Source organism: Apis cerana, linkage group LG12 (genome assembly GCF_029169275.1).
Source record: "Apis cerana isolate GH-2021 linkage group LG12, AcerK_1.0, whole genome shotgun sequence".
Lineage (NCBI taxonomy): Eukaryota > Metazoa > Arthropoda > Insecta > Hymenoptera > Apidae > Apis > Apis cerana.
In genome coordinates, this window is record NC_083863.1 from 4,957,306 (window position 1) to 4,981,674 (window position 24,369).

General features: G+C 35.2%; 2 protein-coding genes across 11 annotated transcripts in view; one reads left to right on the forward strand and one right to left on the reverse strand.

Moving 5' to 3' along the window:
- Positions 1 to 1,097: 1,097 nt before the first annotated feature.
- The window catches only part of LOC107995521 (follistatin-related protein 5), a 60,021-nt gene continuing 36,749 nt past the window's right edge, over positions 1,098 to 24,369 (forward strand). For 2 of the 5 annotated variants that reach the window (XM_062083172.1, XM_062083173.1), the window contains exons 1-3: positions 1,098 to 1,148; positions 1,923 to 2,196; positions 2,337 to 2,408. In XM_062083172.1, the coding sequence (XP_061939156.1) occupies positions 2,406 to 2,408 (3 nt within the window). In that variant the 5' untranslated portion in view covers positions 1,098 to 1,148; positions 1,923 to 2,196; positions 2,337 to 2,405. Of the gene's footprint in view, positions 1,149 to 1,921; positions 2,197 to 2,336; positions 2,409 to 4,758; positions 5,233 to 24,369 lie in introns of those variants that run through there. The other 3 variants (XM_062083171.1, XM_017053091.3, XM_017053092.3) reach the window with 3 other exon arrangements.
- Positions 10,945 to 22,820, reverse strand: LOC107995523 (acyl-CoA Delta-9 desaturase-like). 6 transcript variants are annotated; one of them, XM_028665608.2, is made up of 6 exons: positions 22,673 to 22,820; positions 14,232 to 14,520; positions 13,866 to 13,996; positions 13,214 to 13,419; positions 12,815 to 12,997; positions 10,945 to 12,704 (listed from the first exon to the last, which is right to left on the reverse strand). In XM_028665608.2, exons 2-6 carry the CDS (start codon positions 14,455 to 14,457, stop codon positions 12,440 to 12,442), a joined length of 1,011 nt encoding a protein of 336 aa, XP_028521409.1. In that variant the 5' UTR covers positions 14,458 to 14,520; positions 22,673 to 22,820; the 3' UTR covers positions 10,945 to 12,439. The 6 variants fall into 6 exon arrangements, with proteins under 6 accessions (XP_028521409.1, XP_028521410.1, XP_061939161.1 ...); XM_028665609.2 differs by having other exon boundaries at positions 14,232 to 14,485; positions 22,673 to 22,804; XM_062083177.1 differs by having other exon boundaries at positions 14,232 to 14,576; positions 22,673 to 22,800.

Consider the following 24,369-nt stretch of genomic DNA (forward strand, 5'->3'; position numbering starts at 1 on the left):
ACATATAAAAATTAGAAACAAATATATAAAATAACAATTATATTAAAATAAAGTAATAATCAAATTTTAACCAAAAGACTTACAATGTAATATAAGCTACCGGTAACCTCAAATAAATGATCGAAGATAAAAGCAAAATTCGAAGAATTAATTAATTTTGTTATTATCATATATTTAATATATTAATGAATGAAAATAACGATAATTTATAAACTTTATAACAAAATGAGAATAGAATTACTTACTGCGTAGTTAAAACCAAACAATTGAAGTTGACACATCCTTCAACAATTATTTTCGATAGAAGAATGACGCCATAAGTTTACCTAGGATGTTTCTAATTGGCTGGAGCATATAGTTCTTTTTTAGTGAAATCGCGCGAAAATTGAAGTATTTATATAATACTTATACAATAGATTGTAGATTTTTATAATATTGAAAAATTTATGAAACTCTATTCGTAAAAATATAATAGAGATTAAAATATAAAGAATTAATTATTTGATATAAAAATTAAATAAAAAAACACTGAAACACAATAAAGGAGTTTAAAATGAAATATTGTGTAATATATATGTAAATAAATTAAATAATATACACATATATAAATTACATACATTAAATATAAAAATTAAATAAATTAAATATAAATATAATTACATATTTATTATATTAAACGAATATATAAATAAACGTATAAATAAATTTTTATTTTCAAACTATTAATATAACGTGATATTTTTTTATTATTTAATCTTATTTAAAAGAGTTAAATAATAAATAAATAATTATTTTTTAATGCAAAAACTTGTTGTTATTAAATTAAAATTATATATTTAATAATTTAAAATTTATAAGAAAAGTATTTTGTAATTTTTTTTTATATTTTTCAAATTTAATTAATTTTATTTTGAATAAAATTATTAAAATATTTAATTATATATTTAAGTAATTATAATATAGAAATAAATATTATATATAAATTTATAATAAAATATATTACATTAAGCTTCAATTTTCACGTGATTGAAAGAATAAAATTGCGCCAATCAGAAAGCCGCGAAAATTCAGCAACTCGACGAATTAGTGGGGACGGTGTCAGTCTGTTGTCAACAATCGTACGGAGAGTACGCGTTACGTCGGCACAGGTATTTATAAAACCATATAAAATTTAATATTGTAGAATAATTTATTTATTTAATTATTACTTTTGTTTAATATTTAATTTATATAATTTATATACTTTTTTAAATTATATATATTTTTAATTATTTATCAAGTATTAATATATGAAGATAAATTGTCTTTTGAATTTTTTTACCTTCCATTTTTTACTCGTGTATTCGACAGTTACAGTTATAAGCATTTGAAATCAAATTTGATTTTACTTTAACATTATTATTTTAATTTTATATATTGTTCTATGATTTTAATTTTTATTTTATAATTTTTTTTCTTTTATTAAACGATCAGAATATTAATCAGAATATAAAAATAGAATATTTAATTATAAAAATAACTTCGAAAGTGTAATAGGTTATGCATAGACTTTCATACAAATGTATTAAGACATGATATTTTTATTTTAACAAAAGACAACCAATAATTACTATAAGTTTATTTTCTATTTATATGTAAAAAAAAAAAATAATTATCAGATTATTTTAATCAATTTTATTTTGTACATATTCAATACATATTTTGTATATATTCATTTCAATGTGTTATTTTTATTTGATTTTATATTCAGAATATTTGTTATAATTTTTCAAGAAATTGATAATGTATTATTTTTATATTTTGATAATAACAGTATTTTCTTAAACAAATACTTGAGAAAAAAAGAATGAAAATATTAAAATTATAATATTTAGTTTCTTCTTCCAGCCCATTCTCTAATAATAATACAGTTTTATTTTCAGAAAATATTTATGATTACGTGCAATGTAATCACTAGAGTCAGTGTTTATTTCGTAATAGTATTTTCAATATTTTTTAGAGCATAATTGCTCTAATTACATTTAGTATATTTAATACGTGAAAATAAAGTCATTGTTTATTTGACGATTGTAATTTAAACGAATATGAGTAATATTTTTTTATTTTATCTTATTTTTTCTTTTAAATATTTATCTCGAGTAAATATTATACAATCAGTGTTTCAACAATATAAGGCAAATATTCATACGCAAAAAGGTAATTATTTTTATATTTTCTATCAATTTAACGTTTTTTATTTTTATTTATTTCAATTTTTTCAAATAATTATTATATATATTATATAATAATATTATATATATTTTAAATTATGATTTAATTTTTATTATACTTTCCAGTTTCTTTAACCTCGAAATGGCATCTTATGGATCACCACAGCAACGATAAATGTAAATTTTTCACACCAAATGGTGAGTCGCATGCATTTTTATTTATATTCAATTATATCATGAAATGAAATATTCCACACGAATGATTAATTATATTCCATAGATTTTTTCGAGTAATTGCGGATATTTATTATGAATAATAACATTTTTTTCTATGTTTTATTTATTAATTCAGATTAGATCTTTTTGTACATAACATTTTTAAATATTAATAATCTTTCAAGTTAATTATCTAAAATTAAATAATTATAATCTATTGGAGTATATTTAATATGAATATTTAGAAATGTAAATAATAAGAATAAATATTTATATATAAATTAAATACAAAATATTATAAATAATTCAAATAATAAATAATAAATAATATTACAATAAATTATTTTAATATAATTTCATAATTATTTTCATAATAATATTTTTCATGATTTAATTGCTTAATTTTTAGAACTAAAAATACTAAAATTTTATTTCTTTCGTCTCGAAACTATATTAAATTTTATGTACAAAAAGATATTTCATGACAGATAGATTTTGAAATAAAAAATTATAAATTTTAAATATATTTATTTGTTTATTAGTTATTAAAATGATATAAATAGAAAAAAATAGTTATTAAAAATGATTATTAAAATAGAGAAAAAAAGTAAATAATATGAGATATGAATTAAAAATTGTCAATTTAGCATCATCTTTCGAATATTTAAAACATCTCAAACAGGATAAAGTAGAATAAAAATTAAAAATCAGCGCCATCTCGAGATGCTAAACAAAATATATTTTTTTAAATTGCTCAAAAGATGGCACTAACGATCAATTCTTATTCTATCTCTGTCCTTTTTATTTTGTTTTTTTATTCTTTCTACATGTTTCATTTGCGGCACTCTGAAGATGGCGCTGATTGCACAATTTTTAAGCTATCTCTATCCTTCTTCCACTATTTGCTTTCTTTGTCTATACTTGTCCTTTAAAATTTATGTTCAAGGAACATTATATGATTAGCTTAAATAAAATAGAATAAGAATTAAGAATCAGCGTCATCTTGAAATGCTAAAAAAATATATTTTTTTAAATTGCTCAGGAGATAGCGCTGAAATTTATTTCTTATTCTATTCTACCTTATCTTTGGAGAAATGATTTTGGTACTCGAAAGATGGCGTTAACGATCAATTCTTATTCTATCTCTATCCTTTTTTATTTTGTGTTTTTATTCTTTCTACGTGTTTCATTTGCGGCACTCTGAAGATGGCGCTGATTGCACAATTTTTAAGTTATCTCTATCCTTCTTTCATTATTTGTTTTCTTTATCTACACTTGTTCTTTAAAATTTATATAAGAAACAATATACAATTATTGTTCTTTGATGAAATTAACGATATTTTGTGTTCTTTGCATGAACACTATATTACACATTTATAATATTATATAATATAATATATATATAAATAAATTTAACTGTATTAATATTATTTTAATATCTATTTTTATAAAAAAATCAAATTAGTATTATTTTCATTTGTGTTTACAACAAAAAGTACGAGTAAAGTAATTTTTAATTCATGAATAATTAAACTCGTACATAAATCTGTCTATTATTAATAGCAATCAAAAGATTTATGAATATAATAATGTATCAATAAATATAATGATTATATTTCAGTATTCATAGATTAATATTTATTTACTTATTATTATATTTCATTTCTTCTTTAATATTTTAAATCCTTATTCTTTGTCAATCGATTTCAAAAAATTCATTATTATATAACAAATAAATTTTATTATCAACGATACAATATTCCATAAATAAAAATGGAATATTATATCAAATAAGTATAAATAAGTTATTTCAGTTTTTAAATTAAAGTTCTTGAGTTGAATTATTCCACACAATTATCAAGTTTTTATTAGTCATACAAGTTAGATATTCAGTTCATTTTGAAGCTAAATTAATGCTAATTTTGTAACTAACTTTACATCCCCCCTCCTTCATTCTCAATTTAAAAAAGCGAACGAAATAACAGGATATTATTATTTCCATTTATATTTTCAATCATCTCGTGTGCCGCTAAAACTAGAAAAATTCGAATCCATTGTAAAACCGTTTAATTTCATCGACAAAAATCCTATAAGGAGTGCAGCACGTGCGATTTCTTTCAACAGCTGGAACACTTCGTACAAAAGTAACGGCTATCCAATAAGAATCGAACGCATTGGTTAATCCCGTTTCCGCTTTCCTTCCTAATTGCTTAAATTGCCGGAAAAGTTTAAGTGAAGCTTCAACCGCGCAAGCGCAATGTAGGGCGCACGCTGCGCCAGTACCACTCCGTCAGGTAAGGTTAGATTAGATTTCATATCGTTTTCCAACCCTCTCCTCATGTTCAGTACACCCCAAGCCATCACTGCGGTCGGTAGGTTTCACTTATACATCCCCCGATCGACAAATGCACGCGCATACATACGTACACGCGCCATTCGTGTATTTGTTTATACATTCGTATGATCGCACATCCGTTTAATCGCACATCGATCAATGCGATGATTTACGTTGTTCGTCGATTAGAACGGTGGCCGGTAACCGGATGAAAACATGAAATTCTCCCATCGACACGCAACATTTTCAACATTTTGAATTTTTACGCGACCATATATAATAGAGATATTGAATTTTTCACGTACGATTGGTGAATCGGGAATATTTGTATATACCGATGCGAAAATGCACAAGGAAATTTGGTTGGACTAAAAAAGGCTAGCATATAGTGTTGTCGCGTCGTCGGTGGTTGTGAAAGTGACCGTGAAGATTGTTACAACGAGGCAGTCTCGACGGAACCAGTTACACAGGGTGAGCGAAATAATTTACAGTCCCTAAAAAGATTAATGTTTACTCTCGACCTACCTCAAAACTTTTTCGTGCGATCGGAGCACGAGGGTTCTCGAGCCGTGCACCTTCAACGTAATTGATTTAAGCCCCATAATTCAAGCAAACTTTGAAACTTTCGTTCCAAGTAAATCTGATCGTATATTTTTATCAAAACCGAAACCTACAACAACACCGCCTTTTAACGTCGTTCTAATGGAACAAATGCATCGCATCGTACGCTGCTACCTTTACACGTGAAACTACTATTATTAACTAAACACGTTGCTACGCACACAATCTTATCACGTTCACATTATCCTGTGATCACGTTTCAATCGCGCATCAATCGAACAATAACACCGAATAGGGAAAATTTTTACAAAAAAAAAAAAATCCAAGAAGATCGCGCATTTAATAATATTCCAGCATACCGACATTCGCATTTAACATCCGTCATGGAAATAACCAGCAGCTTCCATTCACAATGCAATCTCTCCTATTAGCAAAACCGCGGTAACCAAAAGTGCTGCGTAAATGAGGCCACGAGCGTCAAAAAACGCGGTAGAAGGGCAGAGTAAAACGATGGAGAGTAGAGAGACGTAGTAGAGAAAACAAACATAAAAAAAAAAGAAGGAAAAAAAAAATGTTGGCACGATCCAAGATGAATTGATATAGAGAAATTCCTCCGTCCTGACTACAAGTGCAGCACGCGTGGGATGAATACAGCTAGGGACGGTTGCATACCCGTAATCAGGCAGGTGTGAGTGACATCTACGAATAACTAGGATTGACGCGCAGGCGCCTCCACCTGTAGATACGCTTCCGTACGCGAGGCTAAATTGCTAGATTTATCCGTCGGTGGAACAGAGCGGCGTCGGAATATGCGGATCAATATAATTATCTTTTTCTTTCTTTCTCTTCCTTCCTCCACTTCCTCCTCTTTCTTCCCTTTTTCTTTTCTTTTCTTTTCTTTTCTTTGTCGCGGAAGAAGGAATCCTTTTACCGAGTGTACTTTTTTACCATTTGATCCCAACGCTCACGGGATCGTGCACAGCGCTCCGTGGCGCGTGCTACTTGCGGGGAACCGACTAACGACGAGAAGATCGATAAAATTACGTATCTCATTGAAAGAGTTCGCTTCGGCAGCGGGAACTCTCCTTTCCTCTTTTTTTACGGCGCTCACACTCGTAAGAAAACCCGATCCCTCTATCGTCTAGAATCGTCTCGGAATTGTTCTTCTTTGGGAACAACTCCCTCTCCACGTTTCAACGATCCACATTGAGGGGAAAGTATCTTTCAAGAGAGGAATTCTTTTCCTCGCTATCTTCATTCCTGATGCTGGGGATGCTGGGGAAGAAGAGGGTTGGGGGAAGAAAAAGAAGAAAAAAAAAGGGAATGCGATCTCTCGGAATCGTCAACCGTGAGACAAGGGAATGAAAGGACACTCGAGTAAACGATCCATTTCCGACAAGCTGGACAAGATTTATCTTCGCTGGAAAATGATATTTGGGGAAAAGGATATTTTCAGAAGTACGAGCGTTAAAGATGATTTGATATATATATCCCTTTTCAAATATGTATATATATATATATTTTTTTAATATCAATTTTATTCGATTCGAATATTTCGTTAATATAAAAATTGGTTTTATCGTGTGTACGTAAATAACATAAAACGAAACACAAGGGGCCAATATATCGTTCGCGATACACGCTTATTTAATCAAACCTGCTGACGTTTTTATTTGTTTAATACACTACGATATACATCTATACTAGAATATATCGAGCAATAAAAGAATATACACGAAAGAGGGGAAAGAAGGGAGGGAAATGATCGATCCCCTTTGAAAAAAAAAAAAAAATTTACGACAATCGCCGCGAAATATTTCCACTGTGTAAATAATAAAATAGAACCGTGCGTTTCACTTTCAAGCCGCGAAAAATTCTCGTTCAACAACGCGACCGGACACGGATACATCCAGTTCCAGCTGCAATACTGTCCGTTTCATCCCTCCATTTCCCTCCTATTATCTCGTGCTCATCGCCTCAGTGGCAAGTTTTTTCGTTATTCTTATTCACAATATCCACCATTATTGGCCTACGATCGTTAACATTACCATTTTTATTTTTATTAACCGTTCTAACAACCGTTATTATTTTCGCCAATGAGGCGATGTACACTCGTCGAAGCATCCTGTTACGAATTCTCATTACCTTTTCGAAACAGGCTCTTTTTTTATATATGTTGTACACGTACACACACACGCGCACACATATACGCGTACTCAGAAAGCGCACGCGGTGTAATACCGCCGCACGAGAAAGAAAATAGGAGGATCGGAGGAAACGTCTGTCTGCCGATTGGCACAATGGTCGTCGCCGGGTCAAAAGTTGAGAACTTTTTTCATGTACATATGAAGGGAGTATCGATCTCGAGCGAGTCGAAGTTCTTGGAGATTTTGACGAGAGCCTGTTGGCGATGAGCTGCTTTCCAAACAGTACTTTTACCATGCACTGGCTAGACTACTAATCGCTGCGAACGCACCTTCGAAGAACGAGAAGCCTTGCCCTTAATTCCACCTTCTACATCGTTCACCAGCTCTAGCATCTTGGATACGATTCTTTCGCTCGCAGATCGCAATATTGGTAATCCTTTAAGAGCCTTTAACGCGAAGCTAAGCTCCAAGATAGATCCACGATTAGTTGGCCTATTATTTTACCATCGAATCAAGAATTATTTACGAATTATCGCTCGCGGACAGCAGGTTCGATCTATCGACATGTTCTTAGTCGCTGAAGAATTCACAGAGGAAACCCTTTGTTGCACACAGAGCGTAATCAATAATGATATTCGCGAATAAGTGTGGACGTTATTACTTAATAACTCGCTCGCTGGCCACTACTTTTTCGCCCATTTTTTTTCTTCTCTTCCAAGCTTTGAGTCGCCGCTGCTCTCCACGCCATTATCACCAGCTTTTTGGTCGCCTTCGAGCTCGATCCATATAATGCCTACGCTTTTACGACCCCTCTTTTACGACCTTACGAAACGAAACGAGTCGAAAATGTCGTAGCCGCGGTTTGTACGCCTTCCATTCTTCTCTCTTCTCTCTCTGTTCACCGTTTTAGCGAGTCTAATGTCTCCTTTGATCCTCCTCCTCTCGCGTTTCACTGGATCAAACTGGATTTCACATTGGATTAAACTGTCGAACTGTTGCTTCTTTCTTCCTCCATTTTTGATTCCTGATTTCTGATACACATATATATATAGGAACAGTTTGTTTCGCGGAGAACATCTGCTCGCTTTGACCCCGAACGACGGAAATGCATCGTGGCCTGGATCAGCAAGTATAATGAAAACCAACAGCCGATGGTAAACTTTATCGAGATATAGATACAGAGCTAGCTCTAGGTAGATGTGTGCCAGAAACGTGTGCATGCCACGGTTCAATCTCTGCGTAGGACAAAGTGATAACCATTCGTTTGTGTTTCTTGTGTTGAGTAACGAAGAGGGGGAGGAAATTATGAATTTAGTAAAAATTATTACAACGCGAGAAAATTTTTCTTATTATTATATCCCGTCGTATCAATCTCGAACGATAATATTCAGAATATTTTCGTATCTACCAACTATTAATATAATTCTCTGGCATACAGTCGCCAAAACTGGCCTTGCATAGATGTAACAGGGATTTAAACACGAATTTAAGCCACCCCGCGTAAAAGATATCCGTAAATCACACCTCTACCGTGTGTAAACTTGTTGGATAAGTTCGAAATAAGCCCCGTTGAATGCATATCTTGAGCTCGCCCTAATAACTAGCCAGATGTATCGCCGTCGAGGCGTTAAGCTCGTGCAAGGCTCGTGTTGCGACAGTATTCGTCGCATAGTGTCTCCACCGATGCTACAATGTGAAAAAAAAATAGCAAAAATCGTTGTTGGTTTAATTAATTAAGCGCAACATCAGAGGAATAAAGGGATGTGAATGATGGATGAAAATATCCCCGCAATAAAATCGCGGGGAAGGAGGGAGGGGAATGGAAACAAAGGAAATTTGATTTTTGTTGTGCTAGCGGTATCGAAGGGAATACTTTCCTGTAGAACGTACAACGATTCAAATTTATTCCACCGCCTCGAGGCGATGGTAAAAGACACATCAGAGCCGCGCACAGACAGAATGTGTCTTATCGATCCGTTCTATTGCGATGGTCATAACAAATTCATGGAGGAAAATACTCGGCGATGCCGCGAGGGTGAGACAGAGGTGCGCGCAGAAGTACGTGGAGGGAGCCGTAGGGTGAGAAAACGCAGACACTGATTTCGTCTCTTATCGTTAATCGATACACGATGCTAAAATTACCGGAAAAATGTTGGAAGTGGTTCGCCGCGGAATCGGTTTTAAAGCTGGAGATGAGACGAGACCGTAATTAAAAGGTGACCAGAATCGATAAATGGCAGGTTTGAGCGGAAGAAAAAAAAAAAAAAAGGAACGTTTGGTTACACCCTTGTTCGAATATGAAACACCCTTCCAGATATAGAAAGGAAATGATTCACAGCCCTCGAATACGAGTCGATTTGCATCTCGATCTCCATTCCATTTCGACAAAATTATTGCGCGATCCCGCGTAAATTTTTATCACGCTCTCTGAAATACAACGACGTACAATCGATTACCCGTTCCCATTTTTAGCTCGTTCTCCTTCCGAAACGATTATACACCCCTGCAGTTAATAAAAAAAAAAAAAAAAAAGTAGTCTATAGTCGCCGTTATTATCGGCCACCTATCATCCGAGAATATCTGTCGAAGATAAAAATACATAGGCCAGTGGCCTTGCTGCGACGACAGCCGTACATACGGTGAAACAATGTCCTGTCCTGGCTATAAATATGAAATACTCGCTATAAACGCCGCCGACTTCGTATCATACTTATGGAAACTCGACGTGTATTTTTTCCTGACTTTATGATAGTTCGTGTCTCGCTTGGCATTTCTCTCTCTCCCTCTCTCGTTCGCGTATAAAAATAAACTAGGGATACTAGTAGCGATAATCTAGAGCATAGATGAACAATAACGTGGAACGAACAACAGAGAGCATAAAACGGTAGCGATATTTATAAAGCTTGTAATCTATGCACGATATCTATCGCGTGGGATAATACAAATCTGCGAAATATTAAACGATCGCAAACACCACCACGTGTTTCCTTTTGTATAGCGAGCAGCAAGCATGTAATTACTACATCGTTAATGCTTCAGTGATCGTTGTTTCGTCGATAATTAATTTTCGCCGTTTCGTTGAATAATTCGCGCTATATATATATATATGCATGGCCGAGTGAAAGTGGTTGCCGTGTGTACGCAAAATACGCGGGACCATCATTACCGACCGGGTAATGATCGACCTGAATGAAAATTCATACGAAATTTCCGGTGCCCCATACCTAGACCGAAATCAACCGGAATTGTTTCGATTTTGAGTTGAACAGCCCGTTAATCGACTTTAAACGACAAATGGAAGTGGATTGGCGAACGATTAAAAACTTATTAAAAGCCGCTATTTGTCGGCTTGAAAATGTCTCTCTTACTTCCGCGAGATTGCTGATTTGATTTTGGATCGGTGGAAAATTATCAGTTTTCTTAATTGCAAAGAATTTAATTCCTATTGTAGCTCTAGTAATAATATTACGCGATAAAAAGTAATTAACTAATTTATTTCGAAAAAGAGATAATTATAATTCATAATATTTTACAATATTTCGACAACATTCTTTATTCCTATCTTTGTATAATAAATTTGCTGCCGAAAGTAGTCGGCGTTTCGAAGGGACAATGGAAAGCAACGGAGGACCAACCGAAAATAAACCGTGTTGCACACGGGTTGACAAGTCGAATGCATAGGGTAAACACGGTTCATTACTGCAGCATTCATTACCGTACCTTCTGAAACGACAACCCTTCACCTTTGCTTTCACCGGTTTAATGCCGGGTCGGAACAAGGCCGCTTTTGGACAACTCTTCTACGGACTTCTTGAATAAATGAACAACGCGATGCGTAACAAGCCACGGGGCCATGCTTCGAAAACGTTTCCTTTTAAAAGCGCTTCGCACGCACTATATATACTATATATATATATATATATAATCGAAACAAATAGTTCTCACGTCTCCACCCGTTAGAATTTGAAGCTCGCAGCAAACGCTGCGAACCATGTTTAAAGTTTGCTGTCAGCTCAACGCTGACGGTTGTATATATGCTACAACGGGGGGAAATTCGTGAAGTTCCTTGGCAAAGTAAGCCTTATTTCGTTTCATTTGCAAATGTTATTTGCATTTGCGAGACAAACTTCCATGAAAGCATCCTGTACGCTTTCTCGTTTCACTCGTTCCATCTCCGATACAGCGTTACGTGTCACTGCAAATATCCTCGCTAATTAACGCGAATCTATCCCGATTACCTTCTGTAATCGCCCTATCGTACTTTGCACACGGCCATCCACGGTGGTGCACATACTCGCCGCTTCGATTTCACCGATCCTCGTTTTCTTTAACAAATATACTCGAATATGAGACGGAGGGAGGCGCGTGTACACGACGAAACTGTTTATTCGCGCATTTATCGGACTCGGTATTATGACGCGTACGTGCTCACGCATATTCCTGATCTAGACCGATACGCGTCAACCTGTTAAACAAACGTGGAGTGACAAGGTGAAAAGATTCGCGTGACGTCCGAGGCATACAAATCTGATGTCAAATATTCGATGTCGGTATTCGAATAAAGAGGACGTTTCCATCTATTTAAATATTTCTCATTAATTTATTTTTCCTTTCTTTTAAAAATACCGAATGCTCGGGAATGCTCGCAAGCTTTAGGGTAGATATTTCTACTTGGTATTTAACGTTACTTAAAAATAAAATTTCTTCTATGGAAATTCGTTCAAATTATTAAATATTCCATATTTATCCGAGCTATCTTCTATCATTATTTATAAAAATATCATTTTTATAAATAACGAATATGTATTTCTTTTTGAGATTGTTTAAAATCGAAATTTCTTCGGAACTGTGAGATATTTTTCTCACAATATGATTCTTTCTCTGCAATTCTACATTTTTTTGTTATACTCAAGAACTTGTGAACATCTTTGCTACGCATCTTCCTCTTGATCTTTTCGAGATCTTTCCTCTCAACATCTCCGACGTCCCCATAGGCTACTGGTACCGTCGCCCTTCCTCGCGATCGTACGATCGACCAACTCCTTCCTCGGTGTTTTTAAGTCATATGCCAACCCCACAAGCGCCATCAACTCTATGAAACCGGTGGTTGGATTCAGGCCGTACGCGCCCAGTTCAGCAGCCTTGTAATCCCACGGGAAGGAGTGATGGTAATTATGCCAACCTTCACCCAGTGCGAAGAAAGACACGGCCGGGTTCTCCGTCGGTTTCACCCTCCTGCAGCCGGAGGAAACGGGGTTAAATCGCGCTTGAAAAACTCGCCTCACCTCGCTCAAAACTTTTAATTAACTTGCAAGAGGGAAGACGAACAACGCGGCGAGACTTGCCTGTTGTACGGTCGATTTCCCCACATATGGGCGAAACTGTTCACGACAAAAGTTGCGTGCAACGACCACACGTAGCGAATGAGGGCCGCGTGAACGCTTATGAACCACGTCTCGTCCCACACAAGGATCGGCACCAATATCGGCATCGCGAAGCACAACGTGAGCATAATGACCTCGTAATACCTGGAACGGAGACAATAACTGGAGGAAATGTTAAGGAGGAGTCGTGGGGAGGGGCGGCCTTTTTCAGAGAACTCAAGTTGTTACGTCTTCTGGAGAATATTACTTGAACCCGATCAAAATTTAACGCGAGGCGTTGCACGAGAAATTCATGATATCATCGGACGCGTGCCGGTTGCCTGTGCTCGACGACCGTTTTTAAGGGGTGAGATGTCTTACTTGTCGAAGAATTTTATCACGGGATCGGCTGCGATGTCGCTCATATCGATTTTACTACCGTACTCCTTCACTGCCGGGTCCCGTTTAACCATCAGCCAACCGATATGGGAGAAGAAGAATCCACGAGTCGCGTCGTGTGGATCGGCGCACGTTTCCGTGTATCTGTGGTGCGTCCTGTGGTCCCGTATCCATTTGTAAAAGTGCGTCTGAATGGGGAAAAAAATATCTGTGATGTCATTCGGGATATATTTACACGACAAAACGATTGCACGTATCCTGTAATTCTCGGTGCTCCTTCGAGACCAATGCTTCGTATGGAATTTGTTCTGTGTGTTCGTATGAAGGGTAAGAACGATAGAGAATAGTATTTGTTCGGGAATTGGGAAAAATTTTCTCAATGTGTGCTTACTGTACCCACTGAAAATTATTAAATAACGTGCTATCTTTTTGTCGCGTACCATAAAAGTTGAATATTTTTAACAATTATTAAATATTCGAGACAATTTAAATTGCTTAAGAATCTTTTAAATTCGCGAGATGAGAGACGATTTGGTTTAAGTGATTAAATACATATCAATTTTAGATAATTATTGAATGAAAGAAATCAGAATGGAATAATTTCGGAAAGATTCATTGAAAGAGTTTAACTTACCTGTCCAGCCATGCAATACAAATAAGCCAAAAAGATTCGCAAAGGAGTCTTGGCGGAATAACTTTTATGCGCCCACAGTCGATGAGCCCCTGCTGTTATTCCGAAGCCGGCAACAACACCGTACCCGATATCTTGATGAAAATAACGTAACGTGAAAAGAAAAGAAAAAAACTTTCGGTCGAAAGAAAAGTCTCGATCTTGTTATTGAAAAAAAGAACGAATAAAACTCAAGTTTCTGTTAATAAAAATATTCAAAAACGATCGAATAAATCAATTTGAACAAGAAGAAAGATCGATTCGATAAAAAGAAAAATTCGAAAGAAGTAAAAAAAAAGTAAGTAAAACGAGATACAAGATTGTACTTACTCCAAATCCATGTCCACAGCTTGGCATCTCGATAACCGTTCACGAAACCGTAAACGGCGAGGAAATGAAGCACAATGATACCAATCACATTTCGCCATATTATCCGTAGCCTGGCCGGGGTTCGTTCCCCGAGTGGAACTGGTTCCACGTCCTCCTCCACCGTCCGATTGTCGTCCTTCTTCTTCTCCTCCTCCGACTGCCGAGTAGTCACCGTGGTAGTGTACATCCTCTCCAATCTCTCTCTCTCTCTCTCTCTTAATTTGAAAATTGATCGATTCCCCTGTTAAAACTTTCAGGGGAAAAAAAAGTCATCCTCCCTTCCCATTAAATTTTACGATCGGCCGCCTGGATAAAATTTCCGTTCATATTAAATATAATACGGATACTTTAATTACCTGGCACCATAGCTGCGTTAATTAATTAACACGATTACCCATATTAAGCTTGGCGATATGACTGTCAATTATACGTACGATATAAAAGCGGGGTAATTGCATGCACTTCCGTCGCATCATCGTACACGCGAGAAGAAGAGGAACACGCGGCACCGGCCGATAGGCGTAATTTCCCAGATATAAGGAAGTTAGCTGCCTCTATTACGGGGCGGCCATTTCCAGAGAGGGGCCCGGAGAGGGCGAAATGTCTCGAGCTTTTGACAAGCTTATTATAAATTTATAACTTTCCTTGGAAATACATTAAACGATGCTGAAATAAATTACGCGATTGAAGGAGGCAATAAGCGCCCTTAATAGTCTTAATTTAATTGAGCGCTCGTTTAATGCTACCGGCGAAGGGGATTAGGGGGAATAAAGTCAACCGTGAGGTAAATCTAGGAACCATTTTTCATTTAAGGCGATCTAAGGGGAAGGTGTTCGCTAAACGGTGATGCTGCGTAAATGCGATAAAATAAATAATGCTTTCCAACGCCGCAATTAATAGCTTTCGCGGGCGATCATTGGACACCATTATCGATGACCAATGATGTGGAATGGATCTTGGATTGGAGGACGTGAAACATGATCGTTCGTACAGTTTCTAAGAAGATTCTTCTAATTTCTATTTTATGCATCGTTGGAAAGAATCATTGGACATATCTATGAACGATATCGATATTAATTTTTTACATTTACATTGTTTCGCTCTTTTATATCGAGCTTAATATCCCATTTATAAACGTAACATTGAAAATTTAACTCGTTTAATTAAACTAAAATTGTGATATCATTTTGCGTTATTACTCTTGACAATTTAAAAATGAATATGAAAGATAACTAAATGCTTCATTGTGAGCATTACGTTTATAAAATGATGTTAAATTATGAAAACTTTTAATCTGAAATAAAAAGAATGTTAACGTTACACACGAACTGATAGCAAATTAGATATAGTTGATTGCGTAACGTAGCTACGAAACAGATATGATTTCTGGAAAAATTATTTCATTATTTTTGTGATAATCATCGCTCGTAATGCATAACACGTGCAACACTCTTTATCGCAGGACGGAAAATAGAGTTCTCGAACGATAAGATAAATTCAGAAACAGATTAAATTATCTACGATGCAATTTGATTATTTACAGAGCACGTCTGAATAGCGCAAATTAATCGATAGAAGAAAGAACGAAATACCCAGAGAGATTCAATCGAAAAGTTTAATGCATTCGAAAACGATTTCGTACACCGTGAATTATTCCGGAGAGAAATTAGAGGCGTAGAGAGAGAATGAAAGATCCTGAGAATTCTTTATCGCTTCGATATGAAACTGGCGTAGTAGAAATTTTATTAATTTGGAATCTGGCCGAAATACGTTCAACCAGATGTCCGATTTTGCATTAATAAATTCGATTGGCACACGTACGATTCTGCATCTGATCGGTGCATAAAGCCACGACTACGACTTCCGTGCCGCGGAAAAGATATTTCACGATGTATGGAAAGCTTCCTTTTCCTTAACCGATACGTATGTTCGTAACAGTTTGACGTCGAACGAGTTACGACCAGAGGGGTCGGTATTATGTTATTTACGGAGGATTAACCTGCTTGGACAATTTCGAAGAAATATCAACTTGTCTGAAATCGAGATCCTCGTAATAAGAAAAGAGGTCGAGTAACGTGATACATAAATTGGAGGTATATTGGCAACATTGACAGTTATGAATTGGCTAGTGGGTTTTAAAATAAGTGAATAAGCTGAAATGTTATTTTTACTTAAAAAATTCAAACAAATGGATAATGAATTAAAACTGATAAATCATAATAATTATGAAGATAAATTAACCTTTTACGGGTACGTAATTATTTGATATAAATAAATGTAAAATTGCGCAGAGATAAAATGCAAAAGAGTAATCGCAATGTTACGGGCCAAATGCGATATCAAATTCGAATATGCAATTTAAATATAGAGATTTAGAGTAATAATAAATAAAATCGTTCTGCAAACAGAGGGGATCTACTAGAATAATATGTTTATGCAAATGTAAACGTGAGAAGAATTTTGCGAAATTTTAATGATATTTGTATTAGTTAAAAGAAAAAAATAATATCAAAATTTTACTACACTAAAAATACTATCAAATGATACAAAAATTAAAATATGAACTTCATTAATTGACATAACAAGTGTTATAACAAATAGAAATTCAACTTCTCGCAGATTGCAAATTAATTGAGCTATCGCAGGTTTAAAGAAAAAGGAGAGAAACCATAATGATTTTATTCATTTTCATATTAATGTTATAAAGAACACGATACCATAGATATTAATAATAAACATTTTCATATTATACACAGCATAATAACAGTCGACGTTCCTCCAATCTACGATACCCGCTCGCAATAAATACACGTAATCTCGTGTCATTAATATCTGCACGGCATACACATTTTGACAGATTGAAAATAATTGCCGATATTTCATCGCACACTTCTCTCCCTCTCTCTTTCCCTCTCTCCGCGCCGTTACTCTTGCGATAATAATTAGAAATTAATTCAGTGCGCGCGGGTACCGTGAAAAAAATTATTAATGCATATGTATTCAATCGCTAATCTCTTCTCTCATTAACCGTGTTCTTGTAAAACATCCTTTCGAAATTCGGGAAACGATGATTTACGACACGTAGCGGGCATCAAACCGAGTCGCTGTCGCAACTTTCGCTCGTAAAAAGCTTGTCTTTCGACACGATGGCAATTTCCTTCTCGTTTTCTATGCCGGATCATAAAAATTGGGCGCATCGATCGGCGAGATACGTGGCCGCGACACGAATGATGAACCGTCAAGCGAACGGTATCGATGGAACTGACACGGCGAGTACACGTACGTTGAAATTATTGTCCCGTTGTTCTGCCGTGATACAGTGAAACGTTTGGCTGACAGCTACGGTGACGCTCGCGATAACGTCGCCGATAAACCGAATTGAATTTTCGGTGTTAATACCCGGGGAAGATCGGAGATAGATTTTAAGCAAGGATCGCCATCTATCGTCATCCTTCGTCGATTTATTCGCCCTCCCATTTCGTTCGAGAAGAATAATTTCGCGAAGAATAAATTTGGAAATGTTGTTTCGAATAATAGAAGATTCGATAAAGTTGAATTAAATTTGCGAATTCGAGATTGTGACTTGTGTAGATGTTTCTACACAATGGTTATTTTTACTACCAATGCTATCTTAATATAATTATTGGTGATTATTATTATTGCTGGTTAGATATCAGAAGCCTCTAATCTTTTTATCATTCTAATTTTTTTTAAAAGGTGTTATTTCATCGTTAAAATACAATTTTTGGGGGCAAGTTTGGAAAAAAAATTATCATATTTTTAAACTCAAGATGTAGAATAAATAATTAGAACTATCTTCAGGCAAATATTAATCCATCTCAGTTATTTTTAAATTAAATTGTCAAAAATTTTCATTATTTTTTTTTTTATTGAAAGAATTTTTCTTTGCGCTTATCAAATACACGAAAAAGTTCGCTAAAAGAATATATATGTTTGAAATCACGTAAAAATCAAACGTACAATTTTTCGTAAAAATAAATAAAAATATGATACTTTTATCGATTGAAATCTTGTTTTAGATAAAATAAAACTTTAAAAAAAAAAAGAGTAGAGTAATATTGTAAAATTGGAAAAAGTTGAATAAAACTAGACAGTTATTAAAACATGAAACATATTATTATTTAATATATAATTATTTAATTATTAATTTCTCTCATTGATGAATTTAAAATTTTTACAAAAGAAATCTAAAAATATAGAAATTGATCCATTTCTTCCTTTATCGTAACATTTAAAATATTTGATTCAAAAATTAAAATATACGTAAATTCATTCTGTGTAGATGTTATTTATGAGAATTAATTATACTTGCATTTGTTTTTAAATAAGAAAACTTACTATTATTATTCAATCTCAATATTCACAATATTAACAAACTCTTATATTTCTTTAAATTGGATTTGTTCCTTTCTACTTAATTAACCAAATATCTCCTCTGCTAAATTTCGAATAACAAATCGGATGAATAATTAAATCATTGATTAACGAATTCCCAATTAATCACAAGCACAAGAATATTCTAAATATAAACTGGATAAATTGCCAATAAATAGAAACTTCTGTTAACCAAATTATGCCAATGCCAATTAAATATTCATTTCTTTAATATTTCGAAAACTTGCATCCATCGTTACCCGTCCAAGTCCTCTACCATGATTTATAATTCTAATTAAACGTTCCATTTCGAAACTTTATCTAACAGGAACGAATCCTGTTGCAATCGAAATTTCTCGCCCAAGTTTTTATAACCTCCCTCCGCTCCCCTTCTCAAAACCCCATTTTGCTTCATATCACGCCTTCCGAATGGCATGAACACGCGGTGAAACCAGCGTGACCATTCGCAGATATTAAATCCACGCTCGATTGCCCAGAAGCCCACAGTGGATAGCGCTGTGCAACAACGCTTTGTAATTATCTTCATCTGTTAATGATGCCTTTGCGATTTGTGTAACCAACAGGGCCGTAATGGGAGTAGCAGAGGAAATTGCAGTTTGAGAAATGCTCCCCAGAAACCGGGGAACCTTCGTTCGCGAGAAAAAAGGAGAAAAAAGAATAATCGAGAAAGGAAGACGACCCGATGAGAGTTAAAGCTTTCGGTGAACGTATTTAACGTTCGTTAACTGTTCGCTTGGAGGGGAGGAGATCTGATAATGTGAGAAAACTGCGAATTAATGACACGAATCTCTCTCTCTCTCCAGTCTTCTTATTTTGACTCGACTCGAGTAGAGCAAGAATCGAGTTTTCTCGAGATTGTTGAGGAACCGTATCTTCGCGTATAACGAGGGACAGAAATCTTTGCATGCATTTTTGTATGTATAATTATATTAGCCCGTGTAAACTCGTGATTGATAAGTTGTCAGAAGGAAAATTTTTATGAAGTTTTTAATGAAACTTTGCGTGTAGAGCATAATGGATTATGTACAATATGCGTTGATATTATTCATAAAAATTAAAGCAAAAGCAGCACTGGTGGACAAGAAGTTAAAAGAAATTTAAATTTGTATTAGATGAAGCAAGAGGCAGAGCAAAGTGAGACAGTTTTATTTCCGCCGTGTCGTTCTTCATTTAATAGACTTAAATGAAATAAACTTAATGAATAAGCTTACTTACTCTTTGCACGTTTATCGACTTTTATATTTGCTTTCTAGAAAATCGATCTTTTATTATGTTCCACGAATATATTAATATCCTGTATAAGAAAGTGTAGATTTTTTTGAAATCAATCCCTCGAGAATTGTTCTCGAGAATATTTCTCGCAATCAGCTATTAAATGAGAATTGATTATTCAGAAATAGCTTTCACTCTCGATTGCAATATTCATTATTGAATAATAATAATAATAATACTCTCAAATGTATTCGTACCTTTGCAGTTTTATTACTTTTTTTTTTGTTTTTATAAATAGTTACAGCTTCCTTAGTTAAAACAAAATTACCTTAACGATTGATTTTATTCTGTTCAAAGTGATATTCCATTAAGGAATGAATAGCCCATTACGCTCTATATAAAGTTTCATTAAAATTAGAATTTTTAGGTTAGGTAAATTTGTAAGATAATGCACAAATACTTTTCTGAGTAAGTAAGAAAAATATGATTAGCTTGATTGGGAAAAACAAGTGACTTAATAACAAACTCACAAACTCCTTTCAAAGAAGCAAGCAAGCGAGTCATTTAATGGGAATAACACGTGTAATTTGAGATACTTTCGATTTTTTTCTTCTATATAAATATTTCATATTAATCTCTCTATATAAAAAATTGACAGATTCGAAAAGATAATGTTGGAAAAAATCTGTCCAGAATATCGCGTTCTATTGTAACTCGAATATTTGTCACCACGCAGGAAATGGATTCTCCGAATAGAAGCTCTAACGCGCAAGGACAAAAAATGAAAACACGACGCGATGAAAATTTCATTTCCCTAGCACTCACGTTGGAACGAAGGAAATTGTATACAATGGAGAAACTATCCAATCCATTAATAAAATTGATTGAATTTTATCGATTCTCTTGAAAATTACTATACACCACAGATCAATCGATGATATTATTAATTAATCGATTTTAAACTCGGCGCGGGAAACTTTCGTTATCCGCATCGTTTGGCAAAATGAGATTTTCCCCTAGTTGTTCTCGTCTAGTTGTAACGAAACAACGTGATATAAGCCTCGCCTCGTATAACGCTTCCGTTCGAGTTATAATCTTTCAAAGTTGCAAGCATCACGGAAAATGTTCCTAGTGGCTTGTTCCAGCGAGGATACAAGCTTCGCAACATCGTCTCGTAGATTGCCGAACGCGTTCGAAAATTCCCCAAATGCTTCGGATTGTTTGACAAACATCCACGATACACGGCTCCCGCGTATATATGTATATATGGGTATAAATTAATCAACCAATTTCCCGTAAATATACAACGTTCGAACTATTTTTCGCGTAGAATCGTAATCAATCGGTGACGAATCGCAATAATTTCGATTAAATTTAGTTTAATAACGTTATAGATTAAATGGGCAAATTGTTATCCGAGTCGAGAATATTACCCGCACGTGCGTATATTCAACGCATGAAATTCTCTGATTGGAATGGAGGTTCCATCTTCAGGATTAAATACCTCATTAGGAATTGCTTGCAATGCCATCAGCAATTCTATATTATCATTACGCAGTCGATCGAAATACAGACACGTGTGTACATATTGCTTCGGTATCGCGTACCGACTTTGATGAGCAAATTAGGATTCTAACCGGTTTGTCGAAATACAGGCCCGCTCGCTCGACTATCCGGAATATCAGCCAATTGTATTATCATGCATAAAACGAGATACCTATCGTTATTCTCAATTATTCAAATTATTATTATATTTTTAATCAACCGATAAATGTACTCTCAAACAATTTTATATATGTATATATATATATCGTTTGTTCGAGTTTGAGGTCATTGATTCTTGCCTCGAACTGCTTCCCGCCACGAAATTTCATCGTTTCAATATCGCTTGTTAACTAGCTATCGAATGATTTAATACATCCTTGCGCCGTGAACATGTAGAGTGGTCTAATTTCGCCGGTTACTTGATGTTTATTCATTAGCGGCCATTGACGATTGAACCAGCGGCCGGCTAAGCCTTTAATACCGGATCATTTATCAAATGTTAATAGCTGTACACTAGCTTATCAAATAGTCGGTGGAAACTGTTATTAGCTGTCTCGAATTATCAAGCTATACACACGTGTAATTCGTTAGATACATCGTAACGGAACCATCATCTATCGATTATCGATAATTGCCAAAGACGATACCTTGTTTTCGAAACCCGGCACACCTTATAATGGGGTTAGTTTAAAACGATTACACGTAGCGATACTACGTGATTGCAACAATAGTTTCGTAGATATCTGTCGTAGGAATTATTAACAAACAGTATCTATAAAAGAAAATACTCGAAATATCTTGTAAAGAATTTTTTAAAAATCGTAATCAACTTCGAAACTCGGCGCGAATATTTTTAACAATTCAAATGGCATTATGTCACAACTCGTAATTACTGTGGAAGAAATTTTCGAAACAAGCTACCCCCTCGTTACCTTTCTTTCTTTCTTTCCTTCTTTTTTCACCCGCTACTCTAATTGCGTGTCAATCGCGGCGACTAATTACCAGCACCGCTCGCACGAAAATCGAACGTTTACCCCGAGAAAACCTCGTCTCCGCTAAACGACGACGCTAGCTAGTCCAACTCATCGCACACGCCGCCAATGCTTAAGTATCAGTAATCGATACATCTTGTCTGCGCCGATGTCACCGCGAACACCACCACGAGGAACCTGGGTAACCCATCGAGGACCCGCTATACCTTCCAGGCTATGTATACCTTCTCTACTCACCCGTGGCGTGTCGGCCGACTACCAGCCACTTAGAAAGCCAGTTAAACACCACAGAGCACAAGCACTAACGGCGAGACGCGTGTCATCGAACTTGTCGATAACGTTTCACAGCTATTCCCCTGGTGGCCGGCCATTTATAAAGTGCCCCCTAATCTCACGGAGTGTTCGTCCATTGTTAGATGGTTCCCGTCCAACTATCAATGCGATCCAATGTGGTGGGGGATAGTGGCAACCGATAATCCATAGTTTACAGAGAAGTTTCGTGGTGGTGGTGTCGATGGTGGTGGGCCCGTAGCGAGAAAAGAGGGTAGAAAAACGCGGCCTTCCCCCACTCCGCAGTTAAGAACTAGTCGACAAACGTCGATTATAGTAGTTTAAGTAACCTTGCTATTTACTTATCGACGAATAATCCGCGAATAATCACTCCACTCCCTTTGGATGATTTCAAAAAATTGAAACGAAGAGGTCTTTTTAGAGGAGGTTTTACTCTTAATTTCAAAAAATTTTCCCTCCCTTCTTCCTACTCCTCCTGTAATCTCGTTGCCTCGAGCCTTCCGTATCCTCCTCGTACTGGGGGAGGGTTATGTATTATCGTCGGTTGTATACATACGCACGCGTCTAGACGAGGAAAACTACGAGAGGAAACGTACACGGCACACGTAGCCGCGTTTCGTATTTTTCCCGTTACGGCGAGGCCATTTCGCATCCTCGCTTATCCCCGGCCCAGCTATTGCCCTCGTATGCCCCCTCTTTTTGGATACATTCCTATTTATCTAAACGTCGCCGCTATGGAAGGATCTGTCTGCATTTCCCGACTATGATCGAGCGAGATTTCCTCGAGATTGTCGCAGTCAAACTCAAGAGACACGGAGTGATAGGGGGAAGTGTATTAATCTTGCGGCTGCATTTTGTTGCCTCCTTCGAGATTTACATCCCGGAAATTCTATGCGTCTGTCATCTTGGAATTTGACGAAAGTGTATATTTTTAGCTTCGTCTTGGTGAAACTTAAATTTATAAATTCGAAGAAATCGAAGAGAGGAATTTTCCCTTCTCATTTTTAAAAAGTTGGAACAACGATTTCTTTTTTTATATTCTTTTCTCCAACTCTGAAAATATACCTATTTTCCAAGGAAGCTGAAGAAGAAATTGAAACATTTCGGGATAATCGATCTGATACCAGTTATCCGAGAACCAGGGAATTTCTATCGAAATTGCAAGTTTTCATTGATCGATTCGCTTTGCATCTGCCTTTACTTCGCGATAAATTGAAGATGAATATACGAGAAAATCGGGTAAATTCGAAAATCCGACTAGAATCCACTTTTGGAGAGAATTCAAGAGTAACGTATCACATCGAGCGTGGCGAACATCGAATGTGGAACGGCTCTCGGTGAAACGGTGTTCCTTTTTCTTTCAAACGTTTGTTCCACGAGTATCGATACGGAGGATAAGTACAGAATTATAAAAAACTATCGGTATACTTTCGAAATAAGATAAATGTATTATAATTCGACCCTTTTATATAACAAATCTCTGTACTTTCAATTGTGAATCTCTATCGTTCGCTAAATTCTAACATTTTTTTAATCTGTTCTAATCTAGTTGAAGTGAAATTTTAATAATGATTCTCTTAAAGATTCTTCAACATACTCTTAATCTTGAGTTATAAATCGCATTACGAATTTCAAGTTGAGAG